This window comes from Molossus molossus, unplaced genomic scaffold, assembly GCF_014108415.1.
Source record: "Molossus molossus isolate mMolMol1 unplaced genomic scaffold, mMolMol1.p scaffold_m16_p_8, whole genome shotgun sequence".
NCBI classification, from domain to species: domain Eukaryota; kingdom Metazoa; phylum Chordata; class Mammalia; order Chiroptera; family Molossidae; genus Molossus; species Molossus molossus.
In genome coordinates, this window is record NW_023425402.1 from 111,837,221 (window position 1) to 111,856,972 (window position 19,752).

Sequence of the window (19,752 nt, forward strand, 5' to 3'; positions counted from 1 at the left end):
TCTGTGACCCTTTTGGTGTCAGTTTGACACGCGGATGTTTGAGTCAGGTGGGGAGTTGTGCAGTACCCCGCAGAGGGACACACCTGCTGCCCACGTGACAGGGGGGATGGGGGCTGGCCCAGCCCAGGTGCCGACGCCCACCCCACATTCAGGTTCAGAAGGGGGCTGACCCTCTTTTCCTTGTTCTGTCGGAGAAAGGGCCGCGGGGCGTGGCAGGAGCTTCTGCAGCCTCTCCTGTTCGATCTGACAGTGTCCGGAACTCGGACTCCACGGGGCCCGTTACCCCGGCCTCCCGCTGGGCCAGGTTTTGAATACTTTGCTCTTTCTTCCTGCCACACTGCCGTGTCCTCGGTGTCGGATTCGAATCCCCGTCCCCATGACAGACAGGATTCTGCTTGCTCCTGACAGCGGGGCTCTGGGGACGGCCCGGGAAAGCGCCTCCTTCCAGGCTGAGGCCTTGGACCCTGGGCCCCGTCTGTGCCCACGTGTGTTTGTGCCACTCTGAGTGCAGGGGCGGGGAGGTGGCGCCCTCTCGGCACGCACCTGTGGCTGTGTCCGTGACTGATGGTGACTGAGGGGTTTCTGCCACTATGGTTTGTTCACGGTCAAAATATTTCAGGACCGTTGGACGTCCGGCCCGAGAGGCCCGGGCCTGAGCTGCAGTGGGCGGCGGGCCGTGCAGGCCGAGCACCTGGGAAACCTGGGCCCTGTCCTGTGGTCAGAGCCGCTGCTCACAGGTCAGCGCCCGGCAGGCCGGTCCCCTCACCGAGAGAGTCCAGCCGAGGGGACACCACACCGGAGGGTGTTGCAGGGGGCATGGGAGAGAGGGCGGGAGGGTTATGGCGAGATCGAAGGTCAGATGCTGGAATTTGCTCTCACCTGGGAGGCGTGGGGGCCACAGACAGTTGAGCAGAGGAAGGGAGGGCGGTGGACGTGGTCGCTGCTGAGCGTGGGCCAGCGCACCTGCCTCCAGCGCCTCTTAGCGCCCTGGGCGTGGAGCGGGGTGCCCGGGCCCCGTGGTGCTCGCCGTCCCAGATCAGCGGGAGCCCACACCCCTCCTGCTCCAGACGGGACGCAGGGGGTGAAGGGACCAGACACTACCCAGGGGGCGTGTGATTTTAATTCAGTCTTCCCCGGCTGTTGTGAACAAAAGGACAAACGCCACCAATGAAGTACGTGAGTCATACTCAACATGCTACGGTGGCAGCGTCATGGCTGAACCCCAAACACAGGCCTTGGAGACACTGGAGTGAACGCCTGGCCCAGGTGGGCTGAGCCACGTGCCATGTGGTCCCGGGACCGCCCCCCTCAGCATCCGCTTGGGGCCCAGGCCTGGGGACCGACCCCGACCACACCTGAGACCGACCCCGACCCCTCAGCCTGAGATCGGGCTGAGGATGTGTGTTTACCCAGCTCCCCGGTGGTTCCTGAGGAGAGATGACCTCCCCGTCCTGCCGGAGCTCCGGCCACTGTGAGCAGCTGCCCCGTGCTGCTCGGGGCGCCGAGCACACCTGGGGCCCAGGCCCTGCACCTGGGGGAGGAGCTCTCTTCCACCTGGGGCCCAGGCAGGCATAACGGTGTCTTGGAAGATGCGTTAAAAGTAAACAACTGTAATTTTTGTTGAAGAAAAGTAATGTGGTTTGCAAATTAAATTTTAGTGGGGAAAATAGTTTAAATAAGTGTTACAACACAAGTGTGAAACCTCTTTCTATGGAAAATGTCCATAAAAGGAAAACTGAGGATGTTCAGATTAGCTGCACTCGAAGTTCTTTGTTCAAATCACATGGACCTGTACGAACTGTCAGCAAGAGCACTCACGGAGACTAGAAGCTGCACCCGGGGTCTTTGTCCAGCGAGCAACACTTTCTACAGCCGTCTTTGTGGTGACGGGGAGGCAGAACATCCCTGTAAAAAGGGTTTTGTGAATGAAAAATTACTTTTCTTTGTAAATATCCATCATCATCCTTAGCAGCAGAAAATAGCAAGTATCATCTACCTGAAGTTCCTCGTTCTGTGTCAGTGTTTACCTGCACCTGTTTCTTTTCTTTTCTTTTTTTTTTTTATCCTCACCCGAGGATATTTTTCCATCTTTTTTGTACAGATAGAGTGGGAGGTAGAGAGAGAGAGAAACATCGACGTGCAAGAACACATCGAGTGGCTGCCACCCGCACAACCAACCAGGGCCGGGGACAAACTGCAACCGAAGTACGTGCCCTTAGCGGGAACCGAACCTGGGTCTCTCCAGCCCGCAGGCTGACGCTCTAACCGCTGAGCCAAACTGGCCAGGGCTACCTGAACCTGTTTCTGAGAGCTTGTTTGGGAAGAGTTTAAATGAGGATTATCAGGTTCCTTCAATGGACACACACACACAGACACACACATGCATATGTGCACACACTGTACACACATGCACGCACACACACACGCACACACATGCACGCACGCACATGTGCACACACATACATGCACATGCACACACGGGCACATAACGCAAATGCACACACATGCATGCGCACACAGATGCACACACACACATGCAAAATTATGCGTGTACACATGCACACACGCATGCACACACACGCGTGCACAGCACACACATTCGCATGCACACACTCGTGTGCACACGCGTGCGCACAGCACACACAGTCACGTGCACCCACAATTTGCAGACGCACGCACACTCACATGCACACGCACACATGTGCATACATGCACACACATGCGCGCACACAGTGCTGGTTGGTTTGCTCAAGTAGATGATACCTCTTCCTTCAGGCAGCTTCTTTCCCTGTGGTCCTAACACTGTGATGGTGGCTTTAGCCTAATGCTGTCCAGACCGGGCACAGGCGGGGTGCACTCAGATTAACACTGAGATGCTGAGACTCAGTGTTAATCAAATTAGTAAATTAATATTTTCTTCTAAGGAATGACCCCCTGAAGGGTCACCTGAAGGAAAACCAATAGGTTTTATTCTCTCTGCGTTTGATTCAGTTCCAGATCCAGGCCCTCGGGGACTTGGTGGGGACCAGGTGCAGTGCGGCCTGGGGACTGGCCTCCTCCGAGCTCTAACATGCCCGTGTGAGGCTCCCCAGGGTGGTGTCGGACCAAGAGCACCCGGGGGCCATCGCCGCGCCCTCTGCACCTGCTCCGTGTGCCCTCCGCTCACACCCGGGACGCTGTGTGTAACTTTACGCCTTGGCTGAAGTCACGCCTCTCGGTTATCTGGGCTGAGACATGAGGAGCGATTTAAGGATACATTCAAATGTCCGGCTATCCCTTTGGAGAAGCTTCTAGAAGCCATTGCCTGTGCTGACAGTGTCTGAAAACAAGAGCTGTGGGGGTGGTGGTCAAGTCCAAGGGTTTTATTTCCTCCCGTGTTCCTTTGGAGGAGCCCATGGCATGTTCTGCTGGGCCCTGGGAAGCTGCCCGCTCAGCGTGCCAGCCGGGGCCTCCTGGGACAGAGGGGTCTGTCTGCGTGGAAATCACCCCGTGTCCGGCCGCTCGCTGAGGCTGCCCTCAGAGCCTTTACCTGGGGCCTGGCCATGCCCACCGGTGGGCCCACGCGGGTTGGATGAGGAGGTGAATTTGAATTAAACAGGTGTCGTGTGTGGGCCCCGCCTGGCTTTTCTGGGATGATTTTCAAGGATAAATCCCTGGGTGGGGATCCCATTCACGCCACTGAACAAATTTCATGCCATAAACTCCTAGCAGTAAAAAGTGTGACGAGGAAGAAGTAGGTGGACACAGAACTTGCTTCAGAAAAGGAAGCTTAACTTAAATCCAAACAACTGCGGTGGAAGACAACGGAGACCCCTGGAGACAGCAAGTCCCGCACGTGGGTGCCCGCGGCCGAGGGCAGCAGGGGCTGGGCCCCAGTGAGGACGGTGAGCCTGGCGTGACGTTGCCGATGGAGACAAAGTCCCGCGCGTGGGTGCCCGCGGCCGAGGGCAGCAGGGGCTGGGCCCCAGGGAGGACGGTGAGCCTGGCGTGACGTTGCCGATGGAGACAAAGTCCCGCGCGTGGGTGCCCGCGGCCGAGGGCAGCAGGGGCTGGGCCCCCAGTGCGGACGGTGAGCCTGGCATGACGTTGCCGATGGAGACAAAGTCCCGCGCGTGGGTGCCCGCGGCCGAGGGCAGCAGGGGCTGGGCCCCCAGTGAGGACGGTGAGCCTGGCGTGACGTTGCCGATGGCTGGGCTGGTGCACCCCGTCCGTGCCCGGTCCCGGTGCAGGGCACAGCTCTGAAGCCTCAGCTTCCAGCCCACATCAGGTGGGTGAAGAGAGGGTGTTCCAGCTGGAGCTGCCCTGGAGAGGGGAGTCCCAGTCTTCAATCGGGGTCACCCTCCAGAAGAAGCCATTGCCTGGATCCCGCCTCAGGCAGAAATAGGGCGGGGACTGATGTGTCCCTGACGTCACTCCAGTAATGCAAACACCCACCGGCCCGTCTCTCATTAGCACCGTGTTGCAAATGGCCCGTGCGGCCTGGTGCTGACTTGTGAGGGCCGAGCGGGTCTGAGCGTGTTTTCCTGGCCCTTTGGACTCTCTGGCAGAAAGGACTCAGCGCCCAGGCCCTGGCTCACGGAGCGGGACCGAAGCGTTCCGCCGTCCACACCGATCGCCCCGACCCCGAACAGCCGCGCGGTGGTTCACGCCGACGGCACTGCCGCCGAGTCTTTGCGCAGCCCGTGGAGTGGTGTTTTCAGAACTCAGCAGACACATTCGTGTTTCCTTTTGATCTGAGACCGTTGGGGCTGTCCTGCTTTTCAACAAGATTGCTGGCATCCGCTGAGGAAGCCACAAGGAAAACACAGAAGCGAAGTCAAGTTCCAGGAGACCTCGGGACTATTTTGAGATTTCTGGGAACAGATCACAGTGACTCTGACTACAGCAGCTTCTGCGGAGATTTCCACGGCCAGGCGTCAGACGGACCGACCTGGAGGGGAAGGAGCGGCCGTTCGGACAGCTTCCCGGCGCCCGCCCATCCCGCCTCGGCCGCTGTCTGCTGGTCACCGCGGGTCACTGGTGCAGGGACCGCCTGAGCGCGGCTGGGCACACCCTGTGAGTCACCATGGACGCCACGGGCAGGGGTCAGGGTGTGGGGGCGGATGGCGCCCCTCAGCACGGACAGGGAATTGTCAGCACCCTCACCGCCATGGTGACACGTGCTCAGGGACTTTCTTCTTTCCCTGCGAGACCCCAGAGTGGGACAGACAGTGGCCAGTCATGCTGGGTACGGACACCCCTCCCCTCAGGACCTGCGTTGCCTGCTGGAACCACTCTGCAGAGACCGCTGACATCCTGGGCCTGTGGGCGCCACGAGAGCAGAGGTTTGGGGTCACACTTCCACCCCGGAGTCCCCTGTGCTAGGAGCAGTGGAAGCACACGGGTCCCAGAGGAGATCTGAGCCTTGCTGCCCGGAGACCCGGCCACGCGCTGCCACAGCAGCGTCTCCTGTCGGGGACGCGGGATCCCAGGGCCGCCTGTCCATGGAGGAGGATGGCGGCTGATTATCACAGAGATAAAATGATCAGTTGCTTCCTGTGGAAACGAGGTAGGAACCGTCCGGACACATTCATGCGTCCTGCTGTGGTCTGCAGTCTATCCGCACGGCCTCCTCTGCGTGTTGGCCATGCCCACCGCGTACGCAGGGTTCTCCTAGTGCACATCCGTCTGCATTGCGAAGGGAAAGGATGTTTTATTCATGCCAAAGAGCGTCACAGCCCCCAATGCTTAAGTTTTCTGAGAGCCTGGCCTTCACGATGACGGTGGGTAAAATATCGCTCAGGTCTGCCCTCAGCGGGTGGGACAGACATGAAAGGCAGGCCCCCCCCAGGGCTGCCCCTGGGCGGCCCCCACAGGGAGCCCACCTCCTTCCTCCGGCGGCCTTTGCTCATCCTCCCCTGCCTTCTAGTGGCAGCCGAGCCCGTGCCAGGACCCGAGCTGGGCCACGAGGGCACAGCCCCCAAACCGTCCCAACCAGTGTTCACACCACGGTGCTCAGGCACCACCCCTCACGGCCGTTCCAGACCAGAGTCCAGGCCCTGCCGACAGAAACTACCCGATCGCCTTTCACTGTGCATGTGGAAACGGGACTGTGATAATCCCGCGTGCCCGGATGTCCCACCTGAGCAGCTCGCCGAGCAGGGGGAGCCGTGATGGGCTTTGGAGGTAGCTGCGCATCCCGGGAGATGAACGCAGGAGGAGAAGGAAACTCCTCTGTGTTTCCTGGTTACCATGTCCCTGGGCCCTCTGCATGACGGACAGGCGTCCCGACCAGAAACGCCCTTGGGCTGAGGGCCTGCCGAGGTCAGGGCCACCCACGGACGTGCGTCTCCGGACCCCGTTCTGATGCAGCGGTTGCTTCTTCGAGATCCTTCCTCGAAGCTGTCTTCTCCCGATGGTTGCTTAATCCTGTTTTAAGTGATTTTAGCAAAGTATGAAATTACTTGCTTCCTGTTTCAATGAAAACCGTCAGTAGAAATAACCATGGAAAAACGTTGTTTATTTCTAGTTCATAGCGAGCACTGCTTTGGACAGTATCTGTGACAAGTCTGGGTGCCTAAAGGAGCCGCGTGGTCCCCCTGGAAAAGGGACCCATCTTCTTTGTCAACTGACAGAAAAAATTGAACAGCCAGGTAAAGAGATTGCTTACCGAACTCATTATCACTACCCAACAACTCATCCAAAAATGTCATGTTAAAACCTACCGCCAGGGATGCCTTGTGAAGAAATTCGTTACAATGTATCAGCTCTTTCGTATGAGAACAAAATGTTTCTAAAACACGTGCCCAGATCTGCACTGACGTTTCCCTTTGGTCCAGTACAGTGATTCCAGTCTTCGGTTAGGAGGTGGCACTAGTACTTTGATTTAATTAACATATCAATATTATTAGGTGAAAATGGACCGTAGTCTAAAGTTTCGGTGAGCCCCGAAGTTAGGAGAGCCCCCTGCATGCTCAGGAAGGCTATAGTTAGAGGTGGAGAAGACAGGGAGTAAGTGCTGGCGAGGACGCGGAGAGGTGGGGACCCTGGTCCGGCCTCACAGGCACGGGAGGGCTCAGCTCCTGTGGAAGGCAGTCTGGCGCCACCTCAGAATCACCAAGACCCAGAAGTCCGCTCCTCACCCAGATGCAGAAGGCGGGAGAACAGATGTTCCCGCACGGACCGGCTCCGGGCGCCTGCGGCGTGGCCACAGCAGCGTGGCCACAGCAGCCAGAGGCGGGGCCGGCTGTGCCATCTCAGCCACACAGTGGGATGTTCTCAGTGCAGAGAAGGGAGGAGGCTGTGGGCCCGTGCTGCAGGGTGACCCCGAGAACATGCTGGTGAATGAATGCGTGCACAGACCCACATCCTCCATGGCCCGTTCACATGACGGGCAGGAAGGTCCCAGGGACAGCGGACGGCGGTGGGGTGGGGCCGGGGTTCCTCGGGGAGGGAATGTTCTGGAACCAGGCGGAAGGTGGGCGACGGCACTGTGGGCACACGCAATGCCCTGAATCACACTCTTTCAAATGGCTCCAGTGCTGAATTTTATGCTTTATGACAAAAATGACAGGGTTTGTGCCTGGAGGCTCTAATTTTCAAACAGTCAAAAATAAAGTGTCTGGAGGAGACCCTCAGCCAGCCCCTGAGCAGGGCAGGACCTGCTCTGTCTGGACTCGGACCACGGCAGTGCAGAGCAGCGCTTGGACCCGGAGGGGCGACTTCCCGGGGCGCCGGGCCTTTCCATTGTCTTCAGGAGGTGGCGGGGACACCAAGGTGAGAAGGACGTGATTGTGAAGCTGGGCTGCACCCTCTGGTTTCCGCAGCGAGGGGCGTTCCGTTGAGCCTCCTGTGGGTGCCCGTAGCCAGGCGGCGGTGCAGCCGCTCAGCCGGGTCGCTCGCCGGGTGCGGCGCCTGCAGCCCCGGGCGCACTGTGCATGCAGAGGTCGGCGCGGACCTGGGCCTCATGTCGCCGCTGCCGCGTGAGGCCCTGGCAGACCAGCATGGGAGGCGCTAGCAGATCCAGGTCCGGGTGGTCTGCGTGCTTCAGCAGAACCGACTGGAGACTGACGTCCAGACTCTCGGCCACGGTCGGTTCCAGGCGCCTGGGTCAGCATATCTGGCGTGGGAACCGCAGGCAGGTGGCGGAGACCACAGCACCCTGACTTGGCAGCCGGCTGCGGGCCTGATTCTGGGGGGCAGTGCACGGGCCAGCAGTGGTGCTGAGGGTCCCCCGTCTCCTCTGGCTGTGCAGTCAGCTGGCCGTGAGCCTGGAACGTAGCACCTGACACCGAAAGGCTGTGGGTTCGAGGACTCTCCGAGCGGTGGCCGGAGCGGCGTCTTTCAAAGACGGCACCCACGCCAGGAATAGGCCCGCGGGTTTGGAAAACTCACGCTCCAGGAGAGTTCAAAGGTTTTACGTAATGTGTAACCCCATCTGCCCGTGCGGAGACCCAGAGAGCTGGGGCTCATATCGCGTTTCCCTGCAGACAGTCAAACCACAGGTTACCCTGAAACAGGAGGACGGCCCAGCTAGGCAGCGGTTTCTGCTCGGCTCAAACACAGAGCGCATTAAAACCACATGTCGCTGAGGGCTGGCTGCCGGGCCGGCCGAGGTTAGGCCGGGAGGCCGAGTCCAGGGTTTCTCCAGCGCAGGCCCCGAACCCAGGACGCGCCTCTCCCCGGGGGTCCCGGCTCCGGGCTGACCTGGGGACAGGGTTTGCCTGTGGCTCCCGACGCCCCCGAGCTGTCAGGCGTGGCCGGAGCCCGGGCAGCTGCCCAGATGGTACCTCCTCGAAGCCGGCCGCTTTCCCTACGAGGCCTTCGGAGAGTGGGCATGTCTGAAAAAGTCTCTCTCGGAGTCCACAGGGCTTTTAAGATCGAGACAACTTGTTATTTAAATCTGGAAACACTTAAGAAAACTTGGGAAGGCTGTTCTTTTCAAGGTTTGAAAGTCAGATGAGCTACATGGTAGGCGGGCCACGGAGAGAAAACCGGCACTTGTGGTGGTGTCCGGGGCGCGAGGCGCAGTGCGGACGGCCTGGCCCCTCTCCGGCGGCTGGAGGCTCCTCAGAGGGGCTCCACCAGCCATTGGCCAGGTCAGAATCAGGGGCCTGTGGACGGCTGTCCCACACCTGCAGTCCTACCCCAGAGCTGGACACTAGCATCAGGAAGGAGCATCCCTCCTGGCTCTAGGCGGCGTAAGTCCAGACTGCACAGCGCAGGGGGGCAGAGGCCTTGTACCCAGTGCCCGGGGCTCGCCCCCACCCCTTCCCTGCCCCCTCCCCTTCCCCCGCCCCTCCCCTTCCCTGCCCCCTCCTTCCTGTCCGGAGCGGACTTGGATGTGCTGAAGTATTTCTCCCCTTCTGTGTTGGCTTCAGGTGTGCAGCACAGTGGCTCAGCCACCATGCTCCTTCCAGAGTGTCCCCTCCATATTCCCAGGACCCCTGGCACCGCACAGTTATCGCAGTGTTAGGGACGTCACACCCCGTGGCTGGTTTGTAGCCACCAGTGTGTAGAGAGGTGAGTGTGAGGCTCACACGCGAAAACCCCGGGAGAGAGGAGCAGCGATCTCCGGCGTTTCCTCCCCGTCTCCCGCTGGAATGTGTGCGGACGTCTCCCAGGTCACTGAGTCCCGGGCTTCCTCCCGAGCCGGGGCCTGAGGACGGCACGTCGAACTGTGCTACAGGGACTCTCGTGCAACGTCTGAAAGGTTGGGGCTGGGTGATCGTCCGACTGTCCGTTTGCCCTGGGGAGAGGCTGGAGCTGTGTCGCTCTGACATCCTGGGAACGTAGATGCAGAGTAGAGAGGCCACCATGGTTTCCCCACCAAAGTGGTTTTCAGAGGGGGGGCCACCTGGACCCCTGCTGTGGGCCCGAGCGTCACGCACCCTCCCCGGTTCTGCAGGGCTCCCTCCCTCTGGGCCTGTGTTTCTGGTCTGATTTTGTTTGTGGCTTCAAGACCCCGTCCCTGTGGGCGTGTGGACCGGACCTGTGTGCTCAGGTGCGCGTCCTTGAACCTGAAGCGAGTCCGACTACTCGCTGGGCTGCAGCTTGTGTTTCTCCATTGGCCACAGAGCACATTCTGTTTCACGGGGACAAGCCAGGGAACCTTTGCTGAGCCTCGACTTCCGTGCTCGTGAGGGGTCGAGAGGACCCTGCTCTTCTGTGGGCCTTTCACTGGGTGACGCACGGTGGCGCTAAGCCGCCCTCTGCTGCTCGCTGGCCCGGGGCCTTCCCGCTGGGCGGTCCCCGCACTCCTGGGACCCCTGTGCATAACCGTCGCTCTGCTCTGTCCCTTCTGCAGACGTGTCCAGGTGTGTGGCCGAGAGGAAGTACACCCAGGAGCAGGCCCGGAAGGAGCTGCAGCAGGTGTTCATCCCGGAGTGCAACGATGACGGCACCTACAGCCAGGTCGTAGATTCAGCCAGACTTCTGGACGGGGGTGGGGCCGCGGGGGAGCCGAGCCGGAGAGGAGGGGCCGGGCATTCCCAGGAGCCCCCCTCCACGTGGTGGGTGTCTGTCCCTAACCAGGCCCAGGTTAGGTTCAGCAGTAGGTGGGTGAGCTGCACACCGCTCCTTCCTGACACAGGTCCGTGCGTGCTGCGGCCGGTCAACCTCATCACAGTGAGAGCCGGAACGGGGCAGGGAGCCGGTGGGACCCGCGTGCCCGGCTCATTGTTGAGAGCCTGACTTGAGTTTAGTTTGATCTTCGCGGGCGCACTCAGTCACAGAACTTCAGCAGCAGCCGGGAGCCCGGGCCTGGGGACACGGGGCGGGGCCCTGCGGTGTCTGACTCGGCTTGGAGGTCGTTGGCACAGGCCACATCCAGAAACGGCCCAGTGGTCTCTCCACTGTTGTCATCACTGTCGTTTCTGCTGAGGAACCGGAATTCCGGACACAGTGCTCTGGACAATAGCTGTGAGCACCGGTCATCACGAGAACCCAGTGCAATTCTGTAGCCATCGTCACCGTTGAGAGGAAAGAGCTGGAGACGGGCTGGAGCTACAGGGAGGCCCCTGGGGCTGGTGTGGAGGGCGGCCTGGGGCAGGACAGAGTCAGGAGGGACCCTGGCAGGGGGCTGGGGTGGAAGGAACATCCCACCACCAGCTGATGCCAGTCTCTCCTCCTGGACTCTGCATGGGGCACACGGGAGACAATGAGCCAGTCTCGTGACACCCTGGGTCCTCGGTTTCCCCCTTTGTCAGATGAGGGCTCGGGCTCCGGCTCCAAGGTGACGAGGGTTAGATGCTTCACCGCTGCGGGGCCAGCACACACGGGCGTTTAGCCAGCGCCTCTGGTGGCGTCTGCGTCCAGGACCCCAAGTTTGGGTTGTTGCATCGAGTGCTCCAAGGCAGGGTTTCGGGGTCACGAGAGCGGGCTCTACCCCAGCCAGGCCCTCCGTACTGACCGCTGTGTCCTGCCATTCCTCCAGGTCCAGTGTCACAGCTACACGGGATACTGTTGGTGTGTCACACCCAACGGAAGGCCCATCAGCGGCACCGCCGTGGCCCACAAGACACCCCGGTGCCCCGGTAGGTCTGGTTGAATGACGGGGTGAACCTTCCGCTGACGGATTTCCTGATCTTACCTGTGTTGGTTTATCATTCATAAGAAACTCAGCTCTGGCCCCCTGAGGCGTAATGGGAAGGGGTGTGTGTCGCCGGACGAACCCGCGATGTTACGAAACCACCGCTGACGGGAGCTCGGGTCTGAGCCACGCCAGGTCTTGGTGATTCAGGGCTCTTAGTATTAGAAATAACTACAAGCGCTCTAGTCAACAGTGGAAAGGAACAAATATTTTCTTTGGCCAAAAAAGAAAAAGCAAACATTTCTGGGTTTGTATGTATATTTTTGCAAAGGAAAAGTGGCTCATTCTTTACGGCTCCATTTCCAGATGGCTTGTTTGTGTTATTTTTATTACTCCTCAGAGGAGTTGATGTGCTGAACACAATAATACCGGCAAGAGAATTATCTATAAGATAGACTTTTTTTTTTCATTAATATTTTACCCAAAACTTTATAAATGATTCGAATCATTTTTATTTGAAAATAGTCTGCAGCCTTGCGTCTTGATTAATTGTTTGGGGAGATCAATCAGATCATCTATCAAAAAATGTGGTGGTCACCCTGGCCTGTTTGGCTCAGCGGTTAGAGCATCGGCCTGCGGTCCTGAGAGACCCGGGTTCGGTTCCCGCTAAGGGCACGTACCTCTGTTGCAGTTTGTCCCCGGCCCTGGTTGGTCATGCGGGTGGCAGCCACTCGATGTGTCCCTTTCACGTCGATGTTTCTCTCTCTCTCTCTCCCACTCTATCTGAACAACAAAATGGAAAAATGTCCTCGGGTGAGGATAAAAAGAAATGTTGTGGTCTACACGTCCAAATCCCCAGGTTAGATTTACGAAAATAGGCGCAAGTATCATTATAGACCAATACTGAAGTACAAAGTATCTTCCCGATATTTCTCATAAATTATCAGAACATTTACACTTGGAGGTTCCTTTGAGACGTATTTTCTATTGAAAGGCAGGCCTGTTATAATTAGAAATCGGCTCCTGATTCAGACTTTTATAGCGGGAGCCACGCAGGGGACAGGGCCCCACTGCCCAGAACGACACCCATAATTAACAGTAACGTGAAACCTAATATTTCCAGGGACTGGTCATCGCTGGAAAGCCACGGGCTGGGCATAATGTGGAATGGAAACATATTTATTTTTAAAAACTATTTTGTCATCCAAGACCTAAAAATTGCTGAAAAAATATTTTTAGTGAGCTAACCCTGCACCTAATAATTCTTTAACAAACTCATGGCGTCAACGCAAAAAGAAATAAATAACACACCAGGTTGGCCTGTGTGTGTCTCTGAGGCCGGAAGACGCCTCCACGTGCCGACTTCCCTCCGTCCACGGAGGCGCCGTGTCAGCCCCGGTCACTTTACGGAGCAGAACATGGGCCCGCGTCTGTGTCTGTGATTTTCAGTGAGACCGTCTGGAACATTAAGTAGTATCCCAAAGACCGTCATTAGAAAACCATGTGCAAAATTGGCTGAATTGTTCACATTTTCCCTAGAACTTTGCTTTTCGAATCGAACCGCTGCATTGCTGCTCGCGCAGATGTTTTTTCCAGGCATTGTGCACATTTTACTGTACAGAAATGCCCGTGGTTTTCAGTGCCCAGCTGGACGTTTTTGGTCCAGGTGACGGGTGTTGAAAGAAAGAGGATTCTGTTCTTATGCTTCAAAGTCTGGTTCAGTGTGCGGAAAGGCTGTGAGGAGGAGCCAGAGACGGAGGCATTCAGATTCGTGGCCGGGTGCCGACTGCGCCTCTAACCCTGTGCTGTGCACGCGTGCATGTGCTCACGCGTGTGCGTGTGTGTGTGCGCGCTTCCATGGCGTGTTTTTGTGACCTGCATGTTGGCTTGGCCGGGGTCATGTCACACCTCTCGGTACTAACAGACTCCGAGGGAGTTACAGAGAAATTCTCTTGATGCACAGTCGCCTCTGTGCTGTTATTCTGCGAGAATCTGGGCTTGAAGAGCGGGTCCTGGGGGGGGGGGACACCAGTGAGACAGCTGCAGTGAGCTACTGGGAAAACTGAAATCTAAGGGACGCTTTGGGAGGATGAAGTACACAACTGCACACATAGGCACAGAGTTTGTGACCAGCTTCTGTGTGACGTCACCTCCCAGACGTAGACTCATGTTCACAGGCTGCAGAGAAGCCGGGCGACGGCACATCCCTCTGCACGGGGCTGATGAGCGACGTCGGCACAGGTGTCCATCGGCTGGTGCTCAGCTGCACTGTCCGGTATGTCCAGGCTGGAGCAGGTCCTGTCCGTGTCCTTCAAAATGGGTAAACGTCTCTGTTCAATACCTTTCGTCCTAGAGTTTATTCCAAGCCGACCGTGGAGTCTGCGTACGTGCGACGCAGATTTGAAGATGAGAGCGATTTCAAATGTAGCCGTGGATGGTAACTGCCCCTCAGAAGCACACCTGCGTGCGTTTTTCTGTGCGTGCACACAGGGGCCCACAGGACACAGGGTCTTGCTGGATGGAGGGGAGCCCCTGCCCCGACTTCCACCTCTTCGCTTCTTCCAGAAAGACCTTCCAGAGGGGAACATTTCCGAATTCATGGCTCTGTATTTTTAAGCAGTTCGTGCAAAACAGCCAAATTCCTACTAAGCAATAAGAATGATGAGATGATGATGCCCTGGCCGGTTTTGCTCAGTGGTTAGAGCGTCGGCCTGTGGTCCGGAGAGACCAATGTTCGGTTCCCGCTAAGGGCACGTACCTCGGTTGCAGTTTGTCCCCGGCCCTGGTTGGGTCGTGTGGGTGGCAACCACTCGATGTGTCGCTTTCACGTCGATGTTTCTCTCTCTCTCTCTCTTCCTCCCACTCTATCTGAACAAAATATGAAAAAAAAAATGTCCTCAGGTGAGGATAAAAAAAAAAAAGAAGGATGAGATGATGAGATGACAGGTCTCAGCCCCTCGGTGGCCAGCACGTGGCTGGACCGGCCCTGGGGTTCGGGTTCTTACTACGATTGCGCTGAGCAATGCCCATGGGAGCTCGGGGAAGATGAGGCGAATGCTAACCAGGCCTGGAGATCGCAGAGGCCCAGACGGTCAGTTACTGAAGCCACCAAGATCTCCAAACCAAGAGGGGGTCCTGGCTCTTCCCCGGGTGTGTGGCTGGCGACACGTCCCCTCAGCCAGGCGTCCTTGAAGCAGAAACCTCTGGAAGGATGTGTGGACCACCCGAGCCCCAGTCAGGAACTCGCCTTACGACAAGGAAGAAGCAGCGGTCAGGGCTGGGAGGGTATCTGGTGGAGAAGGGGGCTGAAGTCCTGGGTGGGCAGCACTTTGTGGGAGGAAATGCTCAAGCCAAGGCAGGTAGGGTGCTGAGAACTGGGGACTGGCAGCTGAGCCCGCAGGGACGCCCCCGCCACCGCCTGTAGCGGTGAACCTGGGCTGTGCCGTGCTGGGGCCACCGTGCGAGTTCAGCTTGCTCCTTACCAGGGGTGACAGGGCCCAGTCACTGAGCAGGAGCCGTGCACGGGGCCGTCGGGGGCGGTGACCAAACCCTGCGGATGGGCCGGTGTCCTCGCGTCTGACTACAGAGAACACGTTTGCTCGGCCTGTTCTGTGGGAAACGAGGAAGAGCCGCTGCCCGAGTGACCGGGACAGGCGGCCACATGGTCCGGGGCAAGGACTGAGCCCACGAACCACTCGAGCACAGATGATCCCCTCTCTCACCGTAGACCCCTTTGGGTTGGAGAGCACAGTGACAGGTGTTCTGAGGGGCCTGGGACAGAACGGGGGGCCTGTGCACTGGGTCCCTGCCTGAGGGGGTCCCCGTGCTGGACACCCACGTGCTCTCATGAGTTGTCAATATTCCGCAAGTTTAAACAGTGAGAAGCGCAGATGCCTTCGGAAGGGGCCACAGGCTGACTCCTAAAGCTATGCCTGGATGGGACGTGTCCCTGAGGGCTGGGGAGGTGCGGGACCAGGAGGGGCAGAGGCCAGATAAGGAGAGGGTGCCCCCGGGCCGCAGGGAGGGCGCAGATGTCGTAAATGGCGGTTTGGGGGAGACCAGCGGGGACAGTGGCCATCAGTGAGCCTCTAGCCGAGCGGGGATGTCGCTGACACTCGGGGGCTGCCACGTGTTGGGGGTCCCGCAGCCTGGGTGGAGGTGGAGGTTCCGTCTGCTCTCAGGTGAGAGCTCTGCCCAAGGCCTCTGTGCTCGCGAGTGACCGAGCCCGGACTCAAGTCTGCGGCTTTGTCTCCGTGGCCCACAGCTGCCAGGCGCCACGGTGCAACGCCCGACTTCCCTGGGCCAGACGCATCGAGTTCGACCGCGAGCCCGGGCCCTGAGGTCCGCGGCCTGTGGCGGTTTTGTCCAGGCCCGGGCGGAGCTCCAGGACACGGCGCTGCGAGCTACCCCCCCACGGGAGCCCTGCCCGTCTGAGGACTGCCCGGCCTCCTGACCAGTGTCCGTCGGCAAAGGAGGGACACCCAGCATGGGTTCCCACCAGCGAGCGGGGCACCGTTCATTCCTGGGAGAGCCCTGGTCCTCACTTTTTTCCTGCTCCGTGTCCATTAGCTCCACTGAGAAGCTGAACAGATGGAGCAGCATTTTGGGGAGCAACCTGGGGGCATGTCCTTGGCCACCAGGTGCTGCCCGGACTGGTGCTGAGGACCAAACAGCTGCCCCCGGAGCCCCATCCCCAAGCAGCCCACCCCCGCCGGCCTCAGGGCCTGGCCTGGCCCTTTGACTTAGGCCCCAGGGTCTGCAGGCTGCCCCCCAGCTGGTCAGAGGGAGGGGACGGACGCGGGGCCTGCGTGCCGGTTTGGGCGGGTCAGCAGCCCCCAGCGCAGAGCCGACCTGGCCTTGTGTGGACCTGTGCTCTTCCTTCCTTCCCCGACTAGACTGACCCTGCTGGGGTGGGGCAGAGCTGAAACAAAAGGACTTTCTTGCAGGGAGGGTTTGAAGCGGCCTGTGGCCTGCTCTGCTCTGTGGGACCAGCTCCAGGCCTTTAATCTCTCCCTGGGTAACCCGCACCGGCCGAGGCTGGCGCTTGGCAGCCGCACAGAGCAGCGGAGGCTCTGAAAGCTGAACCCACGGGCAGAGATCTGCTCGGAGAGCCGGGGACCCGCTCGAGGGGCGCAGGCCTGGTGTTTGAAGTCAGCGGCAGACTCGGGGTGACGGAGAAGGAGGGGGCACGCTCCGCAGGCTGGGGGCGAGGCCCCTTTTAGACCAAGGTCCGAGGCAGGAAGCGGCGGGGAGGAGGGGCAGCCTCGCCACCTGGCCGCCCCTGGGTGGGGCGCAGGAGAGAAGGAAAGACGTCATCTGTCTGGCGCGGGCGCGGCCCGGACGATTCAGGCTCCTGCGCTGCCCGGCCCAGGCGTGGGAAGTCCGGGTCCTGTCCAGGCCTTCTCTCGGCTCAGCTGCCAAGGTGGGTTCTGGGACGGCCTGGTGACAAGGACAGGACCTCGGGTGGGAGCGGATAACTTCCAACCTACGGTTTATGTGACTCCCTGTCTCCCTGCGGTAGCTCACGCTCTTGCCTCTGCCCGACACTGGACTCCATGCTTCTGTAAGGAACCAGAGGTTTTCTGAAAATTTTAACTTTGTAAAAGAGAAGCTGTTTTTTATCTTTATTTTATTTTTCACAAATGACTATTCCTTTGTGCCTGTGTTATGGGCCCTGAGAAGCAGAGGAACTTGAAAAGAGTCACCCAGAACCATTGAATCCCCAAATATCAAAATCAGCAACAGGGCTGGTCTCTGACGCATCCCAAGTATTCCCCGATGGGAAGTATTAACATGCAAATGGAGAGTTGTTTGCCTTAAATTGGAAAAAATGCCCGTCAGAGGGACTCTCTTTATTTCCCCCCCAAAAAGCCTCTTCCTTAGGCTTCAACATCATTTTCTGAGAACCGAAAGTTGTTGAGAGAGGGGGATGAGTGTTGTCCGGGAAGCGTGACCGGCGGAGGCTCTGAACACGGGGCGCCTCCCATCTGGACCAGAAAGTCTGAGTGATTAACTTTGGTGGCGGCTTCAGGGGCGTTTCCCTCACTCGGGGTTCACTGTCTGCTGGTCTGGTCCCCGGGGCCAACCAGGACCCTGCAGTCACGTGGAGAAGCCAGCTGTTGTGACAGAGAGACCATATTCCTATAACTTTTATTCCTGTGTCTGGTTATCATTGGTCTACCTTATTGTCATTTATTATTAATCTCTGCGCCTAATTTATAAAGTAGGTAAATTTAGACTTTACCACAGGCTTGCGTGTATTTATGTATATGCGTACGTATATGTAGGGTTTGATACTGAGGCAGGGTTTCTCGGGGTCCGGGGACCCCAGGGTCCGTGACCCACTGCGGGTTGTTGGCGTCACGCAGGGAAGAATTGAAAGACGAGCTAGCACAGAGTTTAAAGTGAGAGCGAGTTTTTCAGTGAAGCAGGGAGACAGAGACGGGGTACCCCACAGACAGAGCAACCCCTTTAACGGAATTTACTTTCTTTATTGCGGTTTATTCAGTCGGGGGTGGGGAGGGTATTCAATGGAGAGGAACATTCATATCTTCTGGCGAAGGGGTGGGGGTTTCTCGAAGGGGCTCTGGCTCATGTTCTGGGCTTTGGTCCCCATCAGCGGGGGGGGGGGTGTCCTTCAGCGCGATCACCATGAGGTACAGGGAGGCCAGGGGCTTCCTTCAGATGGGATCGAGCTGCTCTCTGCCGGCGGTGGTCTAACCGAGTCCCTGTGGCGGTTTCTCCACACACCGGTCTCAGTACCAGCCGCCAGGCATCCACTCGGGGTCTTGCTAAGTGTCCTCCCTGGATGCGGGGCCGACGGTGTCGACTGAACTAAAGGAGTTATGTTTTTAGAGAACAACATAGAATGCGTTGCGCTCTCACAGACGATCGTGGCCATTTTTGAAGCAGTGAAGAAACGCATGTTGCATCCACGCGAAAATGAAATCGCGAGTTGCTTCAGCCAATGTTACGGGATACGTGACATTTCCAATAAAAGTTCTAGTGCGAGGGAGTCTCTGAGGCATCGAATCAACACCACAGTTGAAAAAAATAAGCCAGATATTCCGTGAAAAGACCACGGGGTGTGGTGATGATGCCAAACGAGGCTGAGAGCCTGCAGGGATCTGTCTGCCGAGCTGAGTGACAGGCTCTGACAGCTGAGGCGGGAACCGGATGTTCTCACGAGGACCTGAGCCCCGAGTGGCCCCGTGGCTGGTGGTGGGGTGCATCTGTGCTGAGGCCCACACCGGGCCAGAGTTCTCTGTTTCTCTTTTCTTTTTAATTTGGATTTGCTTTTGAATTATTCAACAACTTGATGAACGGTATTCTGGTGTTATTATTTTTCCTGTAGGAAAAACACTGCTTTTATTACCACTTTCCTTTCAGGAAAAACAGTCCGTCCAGGTGTCCAGCCCCTGCCTTTCATTACAGCTCCGTCGCTGGACTTTGTTGTCCGTTTAATTCACAACGGCTAATGTGGCTAATGTGTAATTGAATTTTTCATTACTTCAAAAGTGTATGAACTGTTTTTTCCATACCTAGTCTACGAGGGCTTTTCTCTCGTAGTTTCTCATGTGCAATAAAACTAGAAAAGAAACCAAGAAGCCTTGTAGCAGCAGATGGTTGCAATCCACGGCCCGTGGAGGAGCAGGGGGTGCGCCCCAAGGCCCTGTGCACATGTCTGCTCTCTGCCTTCCCGAGGGCACGTCCCCACGGCGCTTCTGCGCTGTGCGACCCGGCGGGCGGGGCGTGGGGGAGAGTGTGAGAAGGGCGCTAATGACTCTGTCTGTGGGTTGGGGGACCGAGGACCGTTCGGCGAGGACACAGCCGCACAGGTTCATCTCCTGAGGTCTGCGCAGAGGAGGGGGAACCACGCCAGGCGAGGACACAGGCTGTCATCTGGGCAGAGAGAACTGCAGGAGTCGCGGCTGCCTCTGCAGTCCGGGACGTCTCGCAGGGCGCAGCACTTCCTCCCTGTGTCTCAGGACGCGGTGGGAACGTTCAGCAAGCCCGCCCTCCCCCGGACCTGGAGGCCTGTGTGATTGTCCTCTTCCCACTGGACGCTGCCCGAGGCACAGCTGGCACAGGTGGCGACCCCCCTCCCCCCGTGTTCTCCTCGCTCACGTGGACCCCAGTATCCCGCACCGGGTGCTCAGGAAAAGCCCGCGGCCTTTAAAGTCCGGTGCTGAGGAAGGCATCGCTCCCTCTTGGGCGTCTTATTGCAATAGACACAGAAGATC

At 58.3% G+C, this 19,752-nt stretch overlaps 1 protein-coding gene across 1 annotated transcript in view; it reads left to right on the plus strand.

Moving 5' to 3' along the window:
- Nucleotides 1-19,752, plus strand: part of SMOC2 (SPARC related modular calcium binding 2) — a 127,246-nt gene that overhangs the window by 36,777 nt on the left and 70,717 nt on the right. Inside the window, exons 3-4 of the mRNA XM_036249380.1 lie at nt 10,286-10,392; nt 11,414-11,513. Coding sequence (XP_036105273.1) covers nt 10,286-10,392; nt 11,414-11,513 — 207 coding nt within the window. The remainder of the gene's footprint in view (nt 1-10,285; nt 10,393-11,413; nt 11,514-19,752) is intronic.